The following is a 20,305-nucleotide window of genomic DNA, read 5'->3' as shown; positions in this document are numbered from 1 at the left end:
TCGTGGAAACTGAAACCTGGTCCTAATGAGGTAGAATCTCATTTCTAAAGGAACTGGTTAAGTGTCAAGTTAAGATTTGAATTGTGGTTAGGTTAGGGTTAGGGTTAGACATTAACCGGTTACGGGAGGCCACTTTGATTAGGCTGTCCAAGTGAATAAGAGTTAATGTGAGTCCTTAAAAGCATAGCTGCACAAAAGTGTGTGTGTGTGTGTGTGTGTGTGTTGGGTGGAACAATGACTGCTGCTGTCCAGTCAGCATTACTCACTCCTCACACCAGCCTGCGTCTCCACAACATGTGTAACCAGTCTGGGAAAAAAAACAAGAAAAGATAAAGAGATTATTTTCCATCTGACCATCTGTGAACTTTCACCAAAAAAAGAGGAGGGAAAAAAAAAGAAGCAAAACAATACTCCATCATCCATATAATCGCTGTGCATGTGTGTGTGTGTCCATAGTGAAAACAAAGGCTGTCAGCAGGCGAAGAGAGGATGAGTTACAGCTCAAATCCAGGAAAAGCAGACACCCACGTCGTTGCATGTTCTTAGCCAAAAGCCCCTGCTTCAAAAATGACTTTATGGAGAGACAGTGGGGAATTCAAAGTTGAAGTTCTTGTTCTCCTTGTTCTCTGTCTGAGTGTTGTTTGATGTTCCCATAAGCACTGAGGACCACCACGTCTCTGTCTGTAGGAATTGAAGGAATTGAAGAAAGAAAAGGGGAGGGGGGATAAATGATGGAAATTAGGAGATGGAGGGGATTCTTCTTCCTACAGCCTGTTGTTAATTAAGGTTCTTCTAATCTCACTACGTCCTTCACTCTGTCCTGAGGCCAGCTGTCCAAACCTCTGAATTCATCACTTCTGCGCTGGTTGCCTGCTGTAGAGCCACAAAACATCCTGATAAATGTTTGCGTTTGCGCCGTCACAAACACACTTTCCTTCAATTGAAACTGCTGCTTTCTCTCCATGGACCGTTGATTTCATTGCATCAAAGAGTGGTTAAGTCCAGATGCTTTGGAGATAATCTTTAACAGCGCTTTATTTTTACCAACCCGCGCTTCTGACTGCGTATTCATTTTTCTCTCTTAAACATATATCACACATAAATATAGTTCATTTCCTGCCAAAGAAACCCACGCATTGATGCTTTAATTTTAATTTGCTGCAAAAAACTCTAACCCTGACCTCTTTCTGTAGCTGTATACTAGATACACTGAGTACTGTATGTCTGGGCAGTTTGAAAGAAAGTGACAGAAAGTGAAAAATAATCAGGGGAATCAGGAACTTACTTTGACCAAGTGCGACTGCTTATGACCACTTGGAAATGGTGAAATAAGTTCTTCCAAAGAAAACTGTCAGCAACACTATGTGTTCACTTCAGGAACATTGCAGGAGAACATGACCTTTAATGTTGGAGCAAAGGCTTCAGCCAATACACACAACCATATTCAAGGCTGTCTAGACCAGCTGAGGAAGGCAAGCGAAAACATAAAATAAATGAATAAATAAATCAGTAATCAAGGCCCTTCACAACAAGGAATTACAAGATTCAAATTCCTGGACTTCCCGCTGGATTGATATTTTGGACCTTTGGACTCCATTACAATCGCATCAGAAGACACATTCAATGTCTTCTGTTGTGCTTTTTAGTTCTTTGTTCCTGGGTTCCCCTGGTTTTTCCCTCTTTCCCTGGTGTCCTGTTTTATTTTGTTGTTCTTCTTAGTGTTTGTGACTTCCTGTGTGTCCTGTCCTGTTCTTCCTGCACTATGATTGTCTGTCTGTCCCTACTGTATTTAGTCACTGTGCTCCCCACTGTCTTTGTCACTTTTAATGTTCTCTGACCCCTGTATGTGTATAGTTCAACTCCTTCTGTTCTCGTCCTGCTTTAGATTTTTTTATTTATTTTTTTTTCTAAAAGAAGAGAGACGTCAAGGTCTGGACATCCAAGGTCAGGCAGCGACTTAAATGACTTTTTCTGGGAAGCAGTTAAGGGAAAGACATTTGGATGCAAGGGAACATGGCTGAGCTGTCATTCGTCTTCCAGCTGTGTTGGAGCCCAGAGCATCCTGACTGCTGCTGCACTGCGAGCAAACACACGGGGTGGAGAGAGTTCCTCTTGGACAAAAGTCAATTTTCCATGAGGATAATGTTAAGCAGCTGTTTGCCACGTGGCTCCCTACAAATGATTAGCACAAGAATCGTGGCATTGTGGAAGAAATTAATTTCTTGGTAAACATAAATGAGCCCAGCTGGTGTCTTCTTATATAAGCCACATTATCCATAGACTGTAATAAAAGAGATGTGTTAAATGTTTAACTACTTAAACAAAATGTAAACTGCTAAGTACCTTTACATTATTCCTGATATTTTCTTAGAGGGGTAATTATAGGATTATATGTATTTAAAAAAAAATAGAATAAACAGAAGTCTGATACATAGACCATGACAGAGAGTAGAATACATTGGAAGTGGTCCAATGCATGAAGTACTTCCATTATCATATAAAGGCAGCAGGTGTTGGTGATGAGGAGTGGAGCACAAAGTTTGGACGCCTCATGAAGGTCTTCCGGTTGGACAGTTGAAGAAGATGAGCTGGCATCATGAGTTGAGAAAAATCTAGTGATAGGCTCAACGTGAACATGTCAGCTTGTGATAGAATGAAAACAGAGCAGACAGAACAGACAGAATATATAATTATCCTTGTTTTGCAGGAGGCAGAAATGCAGTCTTTCTGTCTGAACTATAACTTAAGCTACACGAGACCAAAACCATTCACAAACTACACTGAAACCAGTGCTTGTAGGTTGTTTTACTGCCAAAAACAAATCCACAGAGTTGTCTTCAGTGTGTGTGTAGTTTGTCATTCATTGTGTCTTTGGAGAATGGCCAGCAGGGTGACAGCCATGAAAAAGAATTAGCTTCAGGAATGAGTCGGAAAGGTACTTAAGGCTCTGTGAAACTGAGGAGCAAACGAGATGGATGGGTTTCAGGTCAATGAGCTGGCATGAGATAGATGACTGATTTGTGAGTGAGACCGAAACTAATACGTGATAGATGGCACCCGTGTTTATTTCCTGGGACGCTCTGACTGCACATGCAAGCTATTCATAATGTGAGTGAGAAAGATGAAAGTTGGGTGTCAAACACTGACAGTCAGCTGTTAAAATAAACCAGTCTTTACCACTTCCTGTTGTTCACACACTTCCGTGGCCAAATGATGTCACTGTCACTATTGTCTCTTTCGAAAGCCAACGTTTGAGGGGACCAAGAGAAACTTGTCAGTTCATTTTTGTGCAATAATATTTGCACACACACAGCAGTGCTGCAGTGTATGAGTGTTTTGACTCTGGGAAGAGAGACATCCTACAACAGTGACTGCTGCCAGGGACATTTAATTCCTCTCCCTCACAAAGGCACTTTAGACACACACACTCTCATCGAAACACCAATAGTTTTTTTTTTATCCTTTATCTGAAGCAGATGTCTAAGTAACTGACTCTGCTCATAATCTTTGTGATGCTCTTGTATCTTTAAGGGAGTAGTTTGGCATTTTAGGGAATACGTGTTTCTGGTGGAGAGATAGAGGAAAAGTTTCATGGCACACTTGTGTTTGTCTGTTAATAATAAAGCCATCATGCACTTTTCCAGTTGGCTTAGCTGTCGCACAAAAACCACAATCGATTCCTTACGTTTCCGTGAGGAAGAAAAACTATGTAAAACGATTGGTTCCTCGGCAGTTGCACTCATCAGCAGCAGCAAAACCTTTAAGGTAAATTAACAAGAGATACTTGCATTAGTTTGTTTCCATGGTAACAAAATAATTCCAGGTGGAACTAAATCAGAAGCATCCTACGTACTGTTATGGCAAAAGGGACCGATCATAAAGTTGAATTACACACACGCAGACATTTCTTTAGCCCCTGAGGTCCTCACTACCTGCAGGAAGACGCCACAAATAACAGAAAATCTCTGATGTGATTGACTGCTCTTTTGGCAGCTGATTACCGCAGAGGAAAAACCAATAATATCTTGACGCAGGACCAGCTAATCAGAGCGGCAAAGCTTCCCCGGCAAACGGCGTTTGTGAAGCTCATTGAAGAGCTCTTGGGGGGTTTCTGTGCTGGTACATGTAGGCACATTCACTGAGTGATAGGGTCATGCTTTTCCACTGAAAGTTGTCAAAGGGAGAACAGATCAATAATGTAAAATAAAGTGTCCTTATATGGCTTTACGGCACTTTCCCTTATGTAGTCTCACACAAAAGCACAATCAAAGTTCTCAGTATGGACTTTGGCAGCATATAAATCAAACTATTTCATAATATCTGCAGGGGTGTGTGTTTTGTGCTTTCCAGGAAAAGCTACTGCATATATGTCTCTAGATATCTATTTTAAAAAAAAAAGGTTATGAAGGGATTCCTGTGTTGCATGCAATATCTAAACACTGAGTTGCTGAAAGTGTTATTGATAGCCTGTTTGCAAGAACCACTTAGGGAAAAGATGGTCCAGGTCTTGCAGTAATTTCTCTCAATTTACAATATCTCATCCGTCTCTTTCGCAACCACAAACCTTGAAATCCTCAATAATGTTTTGGCCTGCACTTTCATTTAGGTGTGTCCAATCTAAATAGGAATGACAATATTACACCACACCATTTCTGTGAGTCACACAGACATCCACCTCCTTCTCTCCTGTCATACCACGCTCTCCTTTGACACAGGAGAAAATCTATCTGGATATCTTCCATGTGGAAAGAGATACTGCTGCTGTCAAACCGCCCAAACAAGAGAAGAAGCGCTGCTCGCTGTAGCAGGAGCTGACGTGGAACTGTAGTGCGCGCACGCACACACAGACGCCTGTGCAGCTGGAGACACTCAAGATGCCTGTCTGACAGTCAGCTAGTGAACCTCTAAGTCAAGTCTTGGAGAGGAGGAGGAGACGGGGTTTCATTCCAGTAGTTAAAGAACACAGACTGACAGGCTCATAAATGCAATGAACTTACTGATGAACTCATATGCAACAGTACCAGACTCCTGTGAGGTCATCTGGTAGTTAACGAGAGGAGACCTTTTGCCTCTGGCATTTGACATGAGGAACTGTCAAACATTCTCGTGAGTTTTCACAGCATGTCATCTTCTCTGACTGTGGATATACTGCATGAAACAAGTGGCATTTCCAGTCTGAGATAAACCCTGCCGCAGAGATTCAGGTGACTCGAAGAGCTATTGAATCTTGTAGCAGCTGTCATCGATTTAGTTAGCAGTTTCTGGAAAATCATCACAGGTAAAGCTGTTGAATCAAGGCCCTGTTTATTTTAAATACACTACATTTCAAGCCTGATGCAAGACGACTGCATATCTCTGGGATACTCCCTTTCTGTTCTCTGTCTCCACAGTGGTGTTGTATTTCATCTCTGAATTAATTGCACACTCGCTCTACCACAGACTGTGGAGTAATGGAAAAACTCATTACGATGGAACTTGACAGCAGAACTTTCCAAGTCTCGGTAGCTGTGATTAGATACATGGAAAAGTCATTGTGAGACTCTCTTGCTCGTGTGATCTTTTCCACCCAGTTGTGTGAATAAGGTGAAGCCATCCAGACTTAATCTGCCGCGTGCCAAAACCATTACGTGTCCACACTTTCTCAGCATCGTCTACAGTGTGCAAGTAGCACATAGAGCTAGGTATGTTTGGTATGTGATTTGTCTGGGTCACAGGGGGTTAATTTGACACATTCAGGGAGGGAACATTCCTTAATCCCTGAATCCGTTCTCTCACAGACATCTTCACTGCATAGTCCACAGTCATGCAGACTAAATACACTTTTAGGTCTGCCGTGTGAAAGACTCAAGACCAAACCAGGAGGAAAAAAAATCACGGTGAATACAAATTAGAACAGACACGGTGAGGTGAAATATCACTACAAACATTGCCCATTGTTTAACTGTTTTCATCAGAAATAAATGTATCACACCAACTAAAGGTTATAGGCTAATGTACTGTTAGCAGTAGGCTGACATCTAGTGGGCAATGTTAAAATAAGATGACACAGTGGAATCTGACTGCAGTTTACAACAGCGTGTTTAACCTGCCAAAAAAATGTAAACATGTAAATTAAATAGCTGATAATTATCACTGTAATTTTCATTTTGGGATGTTTTATTTAAATAAAACATAACTGTTTTTCACAAGGATCTTCAACAAGGTTGATCACATACATTTTCTGAAGTTACAACAAATACATTGATAATTAATAAACATTGGGGTCTTTCAGATTTGTGTAGGGGCTGTTACTCGTTGGTAATGCAGGATAAAGACTTTATTGACTTTAGGTTCCAGGTAGGGTTTGCATCCAAACTGATTGCAAGGTGATAGGGCCGAGCAGTTGATCAATTTCAAACCATCGTAGTTTGAAGCAACGCAAATTGCAAATTATACAATTGATTTATTGTGATTGTTTTGATGTTCATTGTCATTAATACATGTTGGAAATCTTTCCTATCTTGACGTTATCGTGCTTACATTAGAGTCAAAACACACTGAGTATTTAACTGAAGTGTGGCTAAAATATATATTTCAAAGCTCAATGACAATATTTAGAAAATCGCAAATACTTCAATATTTCCCCCAAAGAAACACCCGGAACCATTGGCTTTTCCCGAAGACTATCGAGTACATTCAAATGACGGACCTCGCCGTGTCACACCATTTGCTGTCCGTCAAACAAAGTCGTGTGGAGTAGCAGCTACATGATAATTGTATTTAAAAAGTGTTTTTAAAACCTTTGATGGACGAAACTGAGCAGAAAGACACTGAAGACAATGCGCCTTCCGTTATCGATCGGTATTACACGCGGTGGTACAGAGCCGGTAAGTAAAAGCTGATCAATATCTGTAGATGTTAGCTGTGACTAGGGAGCTAGCGTTAGACGAACTTAGTGCCAGAGAGAAAGAGATGTTTATGTGATGTCATATAATTCAAAATGTCACGAAATACTTTAAATTATTGTTTCTATTTTATTTAGATATGAAGGGGAAGCCGTGTGAGGACCACTGCATCCTGCAGCATTCAAACAGGTATCAGTAAATTGTTAAACACCAGGTGGTGATAACATTCTGATTACTAGTTTAATAGAAGTGAAGTTTACTGTGATTGACCTGTAATAAAAATGGTAACTATCTCTGTTGGGTCTACTGTGCCTGCCTCAGTCAATAATGAATAGAGTTTATTTTGGTTATGTATTTATTTATAATGGGACACTACATATTAATGAACATGTAATTGTAAAGATGCAGGATTGTAGCCAAAGTTAATTTCCATCTTCAGTCACGTGGCAGGCCAGTGCCATCCACAAAACACAACACAAACAATGACAGTAAGTTTTAAGTGCAGAATGAAAAGAGACAATGTTATATATATTGTTGATAACAGACCAGGAAAAGTGCTAAGTGTTAAAGTGCATTAGTGATAATTTGTGCAAGTTGTCTTGTATATACAGTATATGTGTCTATATATACATATGGCACATAATCATATATATATATATATATATATATATAGTGCTAATAAATGCAATAGTGATAATTTGTGCAAGTTGTCTTGTATATACAGTATATGTGTCTATATATACATATGGCACATAATCATATATATATATATATATATATATATATATATATATATATATATATATATATATACATACATATGTATATATGTTGTATATGTCTATTTTGCTCGATGAAGAAAATATATATCTGCTGCAACATGATAATGAAAAATATTATGTTCATTTCACTACAGAAGAGAATAAATAGCCTCTGCAGTAGGGTGCATGGAACAGGGTATATATCGGTATCAGATATATCACTTCTGATATATTGGCATATTGAATATCGGCAAAAGTCCAATGTCATGCATCCCTACTCTAATGTATCTATGTGTATGTAATTTGACTGATGCATGTTGTAAAACATTTCTAATACATTGAACTGAAAACAAAATACAGCTTTAATAAGGTGCAGAATTCACAGCACAATGGGTTTCATTACTAGGCAACTGACTACCAGTTTCAGTGCACAATTCCTATGATCATGCTCTGTATTTATTTGGGTTTAGTTTTTTTTTTTAATGGATTTAATTTACATTCAGTAGAAATATTTTACATATTGAAGGGATATAAAAAGTACTCACTTTTGAATTTATAATTGCAGATTATGTGTTGTCACATTAGCAGAGACTCACCCAATCCTTCACAATGGACGGACAATCAAGAGCATCAACTACCAGATCAGTGATGGCTGCAGTCGTCTGAAAAATAAAGTATCTGGGAAGTCCAAGCGGGTATGTCTTTTCTATTGATGATTTTATTTTCTTTGCAAACATTTGCTGTTACGTATCGTGATTACACTCTCAGTTCTTACCCCATGTTGTAGGGCGGTCAGTTTCTTACTGATTTTGCACCATTGTGCAGAATATCATGCACAGATGAAACTGAATACACAATCTACAGGTGAGGCATCGGTGTTTTCTAGACACACATTCTGCTTATTTGTTTGTCACTGTGACCCACAAGTTTATCATCTTTTTAGCTGCATTCGTGGCCGTCTTCTTGAGGTCAATGAACGAATTTTAGAGACACCTTCACTCTTGCTGGAAAAGGTAAATCATTATTTTTTATGTAATTATTCAATCATTATGATGTTCACATTTAGGTGCCATCAACAGTATGTTCCTCTGACCCACATTTGTGCATCTATTAATGTAAATGAACAGAAATTTACTTGTTTCAATCCGCACAGCCATCCACTGAAGGCTACATCGCCGTCATCCTGCCAAAGTTTGAAGAGAGCAAGAGCATAACGGAGAATCTCCTGAACAGAGAGGACTTTGAAAGCGTCGTCTCCAAACGTAGTGTTGCCGAATCACAGCCCTCTTGACAGGACTCATGTCAGAACTGTTTTAGAATAACTCATCTTACTTTCAAATCTCACCACCAGTCCTTTTACATAACTATTATTTACACTCAATGGCCACTTAATTAGGTACAGAGTGGCAGGAGTGGCACCTGCTGTGGTCTCCTGATGCTCAGTTTGACCTGCAGCAGGTTGTCTTTACCATGTTTACATGCCTAAATGAATTGAGTTGCTGACATGCGATTGGCTCATTCAATAGTTGCATTGTGTTAAAAAGTGTACCTAATATAGAGGCAGGCGAGTGTATAATGTAAAAGTTGCACTATGTCTTTATTTTACAGTGTTTTTGAATGTTTTAGGAAGCTTTTCTGGTAGTGAATTTTCATTTTCAAAAACATTCATGCTTTGAATGCTGTGATTAAGTACTTGCACAAAGTAAGTTTAAGTATTTTTGTAAAATATTAAAAACAACCAACACAGGTCTAAGAAAAATATTGTTTAATTTCCATGTCTCATTTTTTTTAGCCTTTCACTAGTCAAAAGAATAGATGATCCAAAACTAGATCTGATTTCTTCACTTCTGTTGAGCCACTATAATACCCAGCATCCTTAGCTGCTCTCACACTATACAAAGCATCTCTAAATCTTAATATATGTTTATTTTTCATCCACGCCCCGTACCAATGCCATTACCTTAGGATAAACACTATATATACTGTCTATTTGTGATTCAAGTACCAGATTATACCATATACCACTAAATATAACACATTGGCCTATTCAGCAACTTCACAATGATAGTCTTCATTACAAGTACACTTCAAGGCTCTATGTGGCAAGGGTGCCAAATCAGAATTAGCTCTCAATTTCTTTGTGAAAAATAAGTCAGGATATAATAGCTTACACAGAAGTATGGTATGACAATATTGGAGATATTGTAAAGTAGCATCTCTGTGATGTGAACATTAATCTAAATATCTCACCAGTCCTTCACACTGGAGAACTAAGCTTTATATTTCATAGTAGCAAGCTGAAGATTACAGCGTCTTCATGAAGACAATATTTGGCATTGAATGAGGATTTTTCTCTTTTTGTATTTTGCTTCTAAAATGGCACATGGGGAATGTAACATATACTATAATCCTTTGGAAGTTATACATTGATCACATAGTATGAGCCATTTCAAATACTTAATCTTACATTTACACATGAGTTATGCAGGTGTGATGCTGACAGTAGTGCTGTGATCATGTACAGAGTAGTACCACAATGCCTAACGTTACATTACAACTATTAACATTACAAACCAGTGGCATATTAATCATAGGAGACATGTCACACAAGGGTTTTGATAGCGTCATGCAAAATGTGATTTCATGTCACACTTGTTTTTTTTTTACTCGTTTGACTAATGTGTGCAACATATCTATAGTACGCCACAACGCGTGTTGCAGAGGCACATTGTGAAGACAGGTGTATGGCTGAGCTGAGCATTAAATGGAGTCCCTTAATGATCTACCTTCAGTTTATCAACTTAATGATGAGAGAAGTGACTGCAATATTAGCTGTGTGCCAGGCCTTTCCTTGGAAGAGACAAAGTCTCAGGTGTTGACTGATTGTCTCCATCTTGTGGACTGTGGCTGAACTGGTGCTTAAAAACTACCCAGGTTTTAAACCGCCTATGGCCACACAAGGCTTAGATCTGCTTTGTCTGTAAACCTTCTAACTCATCCACCAGACGACAAATACGAACTCAGACTGGCCCTAAGCCACCATCTTCACCCCACAGCTCTGGCCCACTATGGTGGGAGAATGAGGTGGAGAAGAGTAAGGTATTTCCTGGATCCATGTTTTCCAGAAAGGTAGGGTGGTCTATGTGCTGCTCCAAGGGAGAATAGTGAACAAATGAGGAGGTGACCATTTCCTGGATTATTTGCCCTCCAGCAGGTTGAGACCGGCCATGTGCTGCTCCAGTGATTTGACACCAAATCCGTTGCTGTTCTTGCCGTTGAGAGCTCCGTCCTCTTTGACCGGTGTGGATGCATCCTGCCTCTCCCTCCAGTCATGCGAGGAACCCAGGCTACTCTTCTCGGACTTGTACTGTAAGGAAAATGACCGTTGAGCTTTGTGAGAAAAAGCTCCTCTCTTAAATGTACGTGAAGTCCTTTTTGCATTCTCACCTTCTTGTTGAGTTTGTTACAGAAAGGGAGAAGGGAGAGAACCACAGCCAAGACGCCTCTTGCTGTCTGAATAGATGAGTCCACCTAGAGATAAAGAAAAAGAGAGACTAAATCACAACCTTAAAAGTCCACAGTGTAACATTTAGTGTTATTGGGCTGTCACTTTTCATCTGTTTGAACTTTCGGTGGAAAGTTCATGCTCGAACCATGAAAACCCATTCAAGCTCAAAATATAGAATCTAGAATTGCCAAGTGCTACACTCTGGATAGCAAAATAACAAACAAATCTGCAGGATCAACTATAAGCTTCGCAGTTAGCAGCAGCTTCACTCTGTAGTGGAGATCTGCAGGCATTACAAACAGGCAGAGCAAAGAGTGTGTGTGTGTGGAGGGGTAGCGTTATCCAAAATGGTAGAGTGAGGGGGAGAGTTGTGAAAGTGCATTTACATCCTTTCTGATATGCAAAGGCAACTATAGTTCCCCGACATATATGAGTCTCGCATATATTGCACTCTGCAGTCTCACTGCCACTGATAAATAAGCACTAGACCTTTAAGAGGAGACATAGCTAAACAGTTTGACATATAAGTAAACATTTCATCATCATTGCTCTGCCAACCCTGAATGAATGATAAAGTAAACATCAGGATGGAGGGAGAAAAATGGCAGTCATATCAAAGAGACGCTCATTAATCAGTAGAGAAAGCACTATTCTTCATCTCTTCCTTTTTGAACCTTCACTACAAGGTGACCTAAGGCAGCTCACCCCTGTCCGTGACGCTCATTAAATTCTCAGACGTTCATTAATCTGACACCTTGTGTTCGATAATGATGTCGCGCGCAGATCACTCAAAGATTACGCCATCGCCAGTAATGAAGTAACGGTTGGAGTCGTGCTCCGTTGTGTGTTTCACAGATGCCCCTCTGTTGTTGACAATGTTGATGCCGTCAGAAAGCTGCCGTGAGTGTGATCTCTCTGTGCGAAATTACTCGGTTGACGTGTATCAAAAAATAGCAGCTTCAAGGCAAAACAACCCCCTGATTAATTCTTAGAAAATTGGACACACAAACCAAAGCAAATAACAGACAGACAAATAGACACACACACACACACTTGTACAGCTATCTTAGCAAGGACACTCATAGACATAATGCAGTCCCTAGCTCCTTACACTAACCTTAACCTAATTGTAACCCTAAAACCAGGTCTTAATCCTCGAAAGGCCTGTTAAATCTGTGTGGACCAGACAAAATGTCCTCACAAAGATAGGTTTGCTTGACAATTGGTCCACACAGCCTACGAAAGATGTGTTCACACACACACACACACACAGAGGTCTTTAATGTGTACCTTCTGGAAGGTGGCAGTCTTGCCCTGTACGGGAGTCTTGGCTCCCGTCTGCAGCTGTTGGCACAATGCCACCAGTTTCTCCGTCTCTGTCATCACCGCAGACTTTTCCTCATCAACCAGCTGGAACGGAGAGCAAGACAGACGTCTTTCAGGGACAGTGGAGGCGGTTTATGAAGGGACTTGCGTTAATGTGCACACGCAGACACTGACACAGCGACTGAACTGGATTTACGGTGTTCTCGTCAAAAACAAATCGCGCATCGTAAAACGAAGGATGAAATAAATTGGAAGTTTAGTGTTGCTTGATGTAATCAATCAGCAACAGCCAGGACATGATCTACTGCTTAAGTCTGTTATCCAGCTGAGTTAATCCCCACATCTCAGTCGTGGAGGCCATCAATCTTCTTCAGTTACATGAAAGCAAGAGGCCACGAGTGACCCCAAAAACACGCTGCTATTCAGGGTGGTCAAAAGTACACAAAACCTCTTCAATCTCATGATGCTCCAGTATATTTGCATAAATGGGTACATATTTTTAATACGGGCACAGCAGTTATGCTATGGGAGCGGACAGTGAGACAGGGGGACTTCATTAGCACCAGTTTGCTTGATGTAATTAATCAGAGAGCACATGACAAGCTAAAGAGCCGGGCCTCCTGATTATGAATTAGTCCTGGGTGGTTGCCGTTGACTCCTACACCCTCTTCCCCTCTGCACGTGTACACAAACACACACACACTCACAGATGCAGCAGTGACAAATAGCGGTCATTAATGGCTGTCAAAATCAGGCCATTTAATTAAAACTGGAGAACCTGGGGAAGAAGTTACTGAAGCTACGTTTGTTTGCCGGTGAAAGTGCGTGACAGCCTTAATTTCCTGCTCTCACTTTGTGATTTATAAAGTGGACCTGGCACCGTGGCAGAGTGGCTGACATGGGTGTTGCAGTGTCCTTAAAATGATAGCTGCGTGTACATAAGGGTAAGCAGTTGAAATGTTCAAAAGGAAAAGAAACTGTTTCTTCACTCTAGCTTTCGCTTCTGTTTACTTTTATGCTGAATTCTACATCTTCCACTAAATATTCTTTTTATTTATTTATTTATTCCCCCTTGGTCTTCTCTAGTTTAATCAGATCCCAGCCGAGAAGCAAGGGCATGGTATATTAAAATATAATATCAATAAAGTATCTATTTACTATTACACTGCACTCACTCCATTGCTGCTAATATAAAAGTATCACGTCTTCCTGGTTATGTAATACACAGAAGAATATTGGGTTTTTATTCCAAAGTGTGTAATGTGCAAGAACATCTGAATTATGAACATCAGTTTGCAACACATGGAGTGTTGAAAACACACGCGGCAAATACAAATACACACAAAACAAACAATGTGTACAAAAACTGTAAATCTGTTGTTGGAAACATTTTCAGCCTGATCTGACGGAAGCGTTTAATGTGTGCGTGTTCCAGAGCAAGTGAGGCTGATTTGTTGTCTTAGCACATACCTGGATGGAAAAAGTGCGGAGAGATGAGCACAGCTGGAGCCCTTCTTCAGAAAGAACCTTCAGAGTTCACAAACACACACACACACGCACACAGAACCAAAGAAAATAAAAACACTTGCACAAATATGGGCAAAATTATGATTCTTTTCAACTGCTACCAGGAAGTCGCTCAAAAGCAAAAAGCACACTCTGTAAATGTTTTGAGATTTTTTCATTTTCTCTGCTTCTTATCAGCGTGCCTCCCCGTCTCTTTCCCCTCTCATTCCTCTTCCTCTCTTATCTTTCTTGCTCCCTTGCAAGTCGAATAAATCCTTGCTGACATTTTCGACACAGGTTCTATGGAGCGCTCCACATTACTGGCAATAATCCCAATTCGACAGGATGTGTCCCTCTGAGCAGCTGTTTGCCCAAGCGCGGCCACCAAAATAAAATACCCCACGACATTTACGTCCCTGTCGTGCCCTGTTGGTCGTAAATAATGGTAAACTAGTCCTGACTAACCTGATGATTTACCAGTCACAGGATATTTTTTGTTTGACTGAAACTACATGAATAAAACAGGAGGTAAAACAGTGCAGACGGTGAAGAGAAAGGGAGATTAGCACATGTGGATGCACATACCTCGGCTTGATGAAAAAGATCTAGTGTTGTTTTCAGCAGCCCCTCCCCTCTGGGGGATCGATATGCGACACAGAAAATGAGACGGAAAAATGGGTGAGGGAAGATGGATGGTGTCAAAATACATGCAGAACAATCAGTGGAACATATAATTTTGCAGTCATTGTATTGTCAGAATGACTCATAGTCATGTCAACTGTGGCAAGGCCTGCTGTGTATTGATTGCTGCTAGCTGGGGACTCGAGTGAACGCTGAGCCTCTAAAGAGATTCATGGAAGGTTAAGAGGCTTTAAAGTGGTGAGATCTGAAATGTAACAGGTCCAGCACGCTGCAAATGAGATATCTGAGCATGTGTGTGTGTGGGATGGGACCAGAAGGCTACCTGGTAAACAGGTACATGTTGTAGGCCATGCTGGCGAGGCTCTGGCTCTGTCGAACGATATCATGTTCTTGTTCCTCCCATTTTTCCACCTCCGTGTCCACGTCTGATGACAGCAGACGCAGCTCAAGCCCCAACTTGGCCATGCTTGTCTGTTCCTGCACACACACACACACAAAGCAACACACACAAACGCAAGTCATTCTATATGGGGAAGACTGAGGTGTAATGAATGTCATTATAGGAATGTACATTAGCAAATGTATGGGACGTTTTCCTTTGTTAACAACGCTCAGAACTTCTCCAATCAGCATAATCCTGCTTCCTCTGGTACAGCACGTGAAAACCGCTGCCCAGCAAAATCGCAGCCGGTTATAAAAACAAATCAATTCATGACGCGAGTGTTTTTTCCAAGAGATGAATATACTGCTGTCAGAACAGGGTGCGAGACGTGTCGTAGCTGAAAGCCAGAGGAGTTTATGGCGCACGCTACCTCCGCATCCAACTTGACAGCCTTGGCAGTCTTCAGGTTCACTGAGTGTTTCTGTGGGAAAAAGAGAAAGGCATTAATCAAAGGATTAGAAGCCATTGTTTGGTGTCTGTGATATTCATGAGGGTGGGTGGTGTGAAACTCACCCCGGGTCTGGGCAGCGACAAATAAGATCTTTTATCTCCTAGAAATAGAGAATTAAAACAATTAATAATAATGCTCATAATCAATCAACAGTACATCCTATCCTTAACCCTTTAACACCTTTTTTTTTGATTATTTTAACAATAAAAGGACCAGAGAATGTTGTGCAAAAGTTCTTTGGGCCATTTTTCCAGTATAACTTCTTCCAATATCTGGCAGTTGTTTACAATTTACTGCAAAAAAACAAAAAGGGTTATTTAGAGAAACCCTGCAGTTGTACACGAACGGCATATTTTGCGTATAAACATATTTACATTAACATTTGTTTGAGTCTTTGTCTCTCAATGGGCAACAAAGATTATCTGACCTCCTGAAACAGCGCGCATGAAAATAACCACACGTTGGCTTTGACGTGCAACTTCTCAGCTATCAGAAACCGTTGGGAGTTTTTCCCGATAGCACAAAACGTCGCATAACCATGGTAACGCCAAGTGCGCTTGTGCAAACTTAAAGGGTTAAAATGAAACACCGCCTTTATAATTTGTCTTTGTATACTGTGTGTACATATTCAGACTTTTGCAGCCCATTAGGGTTGGCGAATATGATTCATTGACTAATTACGGTAATTAAATTGTTTTTTAAATGTACCCATAAACACAAAAAGCATGGCTCCTTTCAACCAACTATGGGGGCGTCAAACCTGCCATCGTTCATATGATATTTTAGCAGAGTGCGATGGACGCCGATCCTTTTACTCGCTGAGCCGCACCTCATAATATTTATCGCACTTTACGAGAGAGGTACTCGATAACACGCCACAAGAGCTTCCCACTGTCTTTGACATTTTCTTACAGCGCGTGATTCAAACATTGGTTCAAAGACGAGCGAATGAACCACGGCTGCAAACCTACACGAGTAACTGCATGTACCTGGAGTCTGATTCTCTGTCAGTGTGGATACAAAGAGCTGCGTTGTTAAGAGGCACTGTCCATGACTTAAACATCTCGGGTAAATGGCTCGATAGTGAATAGGGTGAAGGAAGAGAGGAGGAATGAATGCACCAGTGTATAACGGCATTGACATGGATTCTTTCAGAAAATACCTCCCACAGTCCTTGATGATTCATTTTTGATTAAAAAAAAAAGGATGCCGCCTGTTTTTGCTTCAGGTTGAACTTTCATGAAGGAAACTCGAGCATTCGACTGTGAAAGTTCCTGTACAGTCTTCTGCTTCTCTGAGTGCTGTCTTGTCTTTCCGCCGACCCACCGAGCCAAACACCAACATCATTAACTGGACATAAACGCACCTCGTTTGCCTTCAAAGACGTCGTTGATCTCTCTCAGTAACAGCGCCATGTCACAGAGCTGCGACTCCCAGGCCTCACAGAAGACTTCCAGGTTCTCCTTCGCGATCTTACTGGAGGGGTGCAGGGCCAGCGTCTGCGCCGCCGACATAATCTACACCACGAGAAGAGGAATAATTGAGTTACGCTGGTCTGTTAAGACATTATTCAAAGCAAGTCAGTAAGTAAAGAAAGTAAAGCACAGTCCATGTTTGTTGACAATCCAATTATATGCAACTAGTGATGTAAATGTAAAAAAAAACAAACACAAAATAAACATGTTACATGACAAAAAAAAAGAAAAGCGTGGCAGCTGCTATTTCTTTCTAAAACTGGATAATGACTAAACCTGAGGCATACATATGTTTGAAATAAACACAGTTAAAAGATGTTTTTGGTAAATAGTTTTACAGTTATATAACCCTCTTCTGTGTCTCTCTGCTCTGTGGGTAATAAGTGAGCAACAGTGCTCTCAGAATAATCCTCTTTAATCAACACCAGCTTATCATGACATTAAAACACCCAACTTTAATCTCTCGGGGCTCAAATCAGAGCTTCAAAATAACTGCCATTTAACAGCGTGGAACTAAAATGACCCAGATGTAACAGACATGAAAAGGGAATCTTGAAGACGTTAGTTTCTACAACACAGCACCATTGAAATATTCCCACTATTATAGCAGAATTGAATTTCCCGTTTTAAAGCATGGGCACATCAGATCAGTATGCAGCTACGTACGTGTGTGACAGCTATCTAAAGAAATGACACAAAACATGAACAAACAAATGTGCAAATACACATACACAACCTGTACTCATCCCCTGCAGTGTACCATTTAATAGCCAATTACCCTCTGGGCCACCTCCTATTACTTTGAGCAGACAGAGAGATATCACCACCATCACCCACTACACCACGGCATTATTGATTGATCGACCTTTGAACTTAGGAGCGGAGTCATTACTGCAGAGTCATGCGGGGCCTGACATTAGCACCGCAGGACAGGAACATTCTACACTGCTGGATAATTACTGCCATGGATGCTTTCCAAGTGCAAACATAATTAGATCTGGGATAGTGGGACTAGGTGGACAGCATGTTCTTAGCTATGTTGAATAGATGGCAGGTGTGGGAGGTAAACATAGGGGACATTAAGCCATTTTCCCCTTTGTTCACCACACTGCATTTAAGTAGAATATTTATTTTAGACCCGAATCGGTGTGTGTGCGAACAGGTTGACGTCAGTGAAAGGTAATCAGTGTTTTTAGAAATTAAATGTCTGTTTTGTGTCGTTCTGCTGCCATTTCCATGTAAAGTCAATGGGGCCTCATAATGAGACACAACAATCAATAAAGAAAACATTGGGATTAATATTACCTGTGGACCAATGACATGGAAGGTCTCCTCAGCGTGTATACAGGTAATCTCCAATGGCTCAGTCCCCGACACATGGCACAACAACCGACACGTCTGGAGGGAAAAATAGCGGAGGGAAAATGGTTTGAGTGGATAATGAGGGAATATTTATTCCAAATGTTCAATAGAGAGTTTCATGCCAGAGCTTCTTTTTTTTTGGATAAATGCATCTTAACAAAACATACTGTACACGTTGCTGTTAGGGCCACGAGCAAAGGCATGACAAAACCTGCTGTGCGTGGTGTTTTTCCTGCTCAGTATTTGTATAATCAAACCACATGTTGGCATTCATTTGGCGGAGGTTTAGGAATGTACTCTACATTCTGATTCATCTCCAGCACCATGTTTTTGCTTGCATTAAGTGCTTGTGGCATGATGCTGGCATCAAAGGAATTTGTTTTCATCAACTTTGCAGCTAATGATACCCCCACACACACACACACACACTTTGTCCAAGAAGTATGGAGGATGTTTTAAACTTGCACTACTGATATCCATTGCTGTATTTTATAACTAAAATACACCTACCTCCACCAGCTGCTCCTTCTGCTCAGTGAGTGTGCGCGAGTACTCCGCCACTGCTTCCAGGTTTCCCTCAGCGCCCGCGGCTTTGAGAGAGCGCAGAGGCAACTGCTCTCCGTGAACTTTCAGCAAGTCAGAGGCACGGATGACTGCCACTTTATGGAGCTGGAGGAGGAGGAGAGGAATCAGAGATGAAGGTGTAGAATGAGGACAGGAGGGAGTTAGACCGGGTGGAGAAAGTGCAAGTGTACAAAAGGTGAGAGAGAGAGTTGAAGTTGTTATATGATGAGCTGACGGACAGACAGAGACAGACAGACAGCTGCAGTAGAGCTGAAAAATGACGTAGAAAGGAAAAGAGGGAAACCAGCAACAGAAGCAGAACAGTACGTGACAAACATTCAAGTCAGGCCTGTCCGTCCCCATAACTGAGGACATTTATTCAGACTCGGAGGCCAGATGAGCAGAGCAGAGGAAAGACTGCTCCTCACCTCACGTCTGAGGTCACTGACGCTCTGGCATGTCTTCAGGATGGCCACCTCCATGTCCTCTGTGGCCTCTTTGGCTTTGGCAGACTGCTGCTCAAGAGGGACAGAGAGAAAGAAAGAAGAGACTAGAGCATGAGACACGGCATGATTTTACAGTCTCTCTGTCCCATACACATCTGTACACTACTATTCTTCGACTAGTTGGAATACAAACACAGTCAACAAAAATAATAATAATAATAATAATATTTTTCTTAAGTAGCCACAATGAAACTCAAGAGTGCAAAGTGAAAATAGCAGAATGCTAATGGCAGAAAATCCGCCTGCTCTATCAAAACACTGCAGAATCTCTTGTCTTCAGTCATTTTTCCCAAATGACCTTCATCTGCAAAGGCTAAATTAGAAACTACTATACAATGATGTAGCAGCAGCAGCAGCAGCATCTGCCGTGTAACTGCACACACACACAGAAAGTTTGCAGGGAGGAAGTGCATTATAAACACTTGTGTTTCATTTAGTTCTGAAGGCCAAACAACACAGGTAACACCACTGAAATCCAATGGCGAGTGGACAATTTAAAAGTGCTAATCAAATAGAGTGAGATGAGATAAGAAACATTGAGCGCTGTCGTCCCAAGTTGAAAACAGTAACAGCCATTACTTTTGTCACTTTTTTATTCGAAATCATGGCACACATGAGTGGACATAAGGTGATTAACAGCTGGTGCACTGCGTGTGGTAACATACCGCCTCAATCCAGTGGTGCAACAGCTGCTGAGTGTCTTGGCGCACCAGCTGGCACAAAGTTAGGATGGCCTGCCGCTGCTCATGGCTGGTGTAGGCCGAGTCAGTGAAGTCCTCCAACCGCTCAACCAGCGCCTCCAGCTGGCTGCCCATGCCCTGGGGTGATAAGGAGTACAGGTTCTCGCGCAGGCACTCCACACTAGACTGCACGAGTGG

The 20,305-nt window shown here is 41.2% G+C and overlaps 2 protein-coding genes across 2 annotated transcripts in view; one reads left to right on the top strand and one right to left on the bottom strand.

The window, feature by feature from the left end:
- Window positions 1-6,673: 6,673 nt before the first annotated feature.
- Window positions 6,674-9,404, top strand: abitram (actin binding transcription modulator). The gene is made up of 6 exons (XM_044015796.1): window positions 6,674-6,866; window positions 7,022-7,073; window positions 8,211-8,340; window positions 8,433-8,509; window positions 8,589-8,658; window positions 8,799-9,404. Exons 1-6 carry the CDS (start codon window positions 6,785-6,787, stop codon window positions 8,934-8,936), a joined length of 549 nt encoding a protein of 182 aa, XP_043871731.1. The 5' UTR covers window positions 6,674-6,784; the 3' UTR covers window positions 8,937-9,404.
- Window positions 9,396-20,305, bottom strand: part of ctnnal1 (catenin (cadherin-associated protein), alpha-like 1) — a 47,187-nt gene continuing 36,277 nt past the window's right edge. The window contains exons 7-19 of the mRNA XM_044015795.1: window positions 20,093-20,293; window positions 19,350-19,436; window positions 18,868-19,026; window positions 18,301-18,393; window positions 16,887-17,037; window positions 15,583-15,620; window positions 15,440-15,490; window positions 14,950-15,104; window positions 14,571-14,619; window positions 13,950-14,006; window positions 12,444-12,563; window positions 11,093-11,176; window positions 9,396-11,012 (exon numbers count right to left, since the gene is read on the bottom strand). Of these exons, the coding sequence (XP_043871730.1) occupies window positions 10,842-11,012; window positions 11,093-11,176; window positions 12,444-12,563; window positions 13,950-14,006; window positions 14,571-14,619; window positions 14,950-15,104; window positions 15,440-15,490; window positions 15,583-15,620; window positions 16,887-17,037; window positions 18,301-18,393; window positions 18,868-19,026; window positions 19,350-19,436; window positions 20,093-20,293 (1,416 nt within the window). The 3' untranslated portion in view covers window positions 9,396-10,841. The remainder of the gene's footprint in view (window positions 11,013-11,092; window positions 11,177-12,443; window positions 12,564-13,949; window positions 14,007-14,570; window positions 14,620-14,949; window positions 15,105-15,439; window positions 15,491-15,582; window positions 15,621-16,886; window positions 17,038-18,300; window positions 18,394-18,867; window positions 19,027-19,349; window positions 19,437-20,092; window positions 20,294-20,305) is intronic.

The sequence above is a fragment of the Solea senegalensis genome, unplaced genomic scaffold, assembly GCF_019176455.1.
Source record: "Solea senegalensis isolate Sse05_10M unplaced genomic scaffold, IFAPA_SoseM_1 scf7180000013869, whole genome shotgun sequence".
Classification (NCBI taxonomy): domain Eukaryota; kingdom Metazoa; phylum Chordata; class Actinopteri; order Pleuronectiformes; family Soleidae; genus Solea; species Solea senegalensis.
The sequence above is the reverse complement of the archived record's forward strand: the minus strand, read 5'-3'. Positions and strand labels throughout refer to the sequence as shown.

What these genes read in the sequence shown, in the direction of transcription:
- abitram (XM_044015796.1), top strand. Translation starts at nt 6,785, where the DNA reads ATGGACGAAACTGAGCAGAAAGACACTGAAGACAATGCGCCTTCCGTT. An exon ending in CACGCGGTGGTACAGAGCCG is followed by an intron (nt 6,867 to 7,021) that starts GTAAGTAAAAGC and finishes TATTTTATTTAG; the next exon opens with ATATGAAGGGGAAGCCGTGT. An exon ending in CTTCACTCTTGCTGGAAAAG is followed by an intron (nt 8,659 to 8,798) that starts GTAAATCATTAT and finishes CAATCCGCACAG; the next exon opens with CCATCCACTGAAGGCTACAT.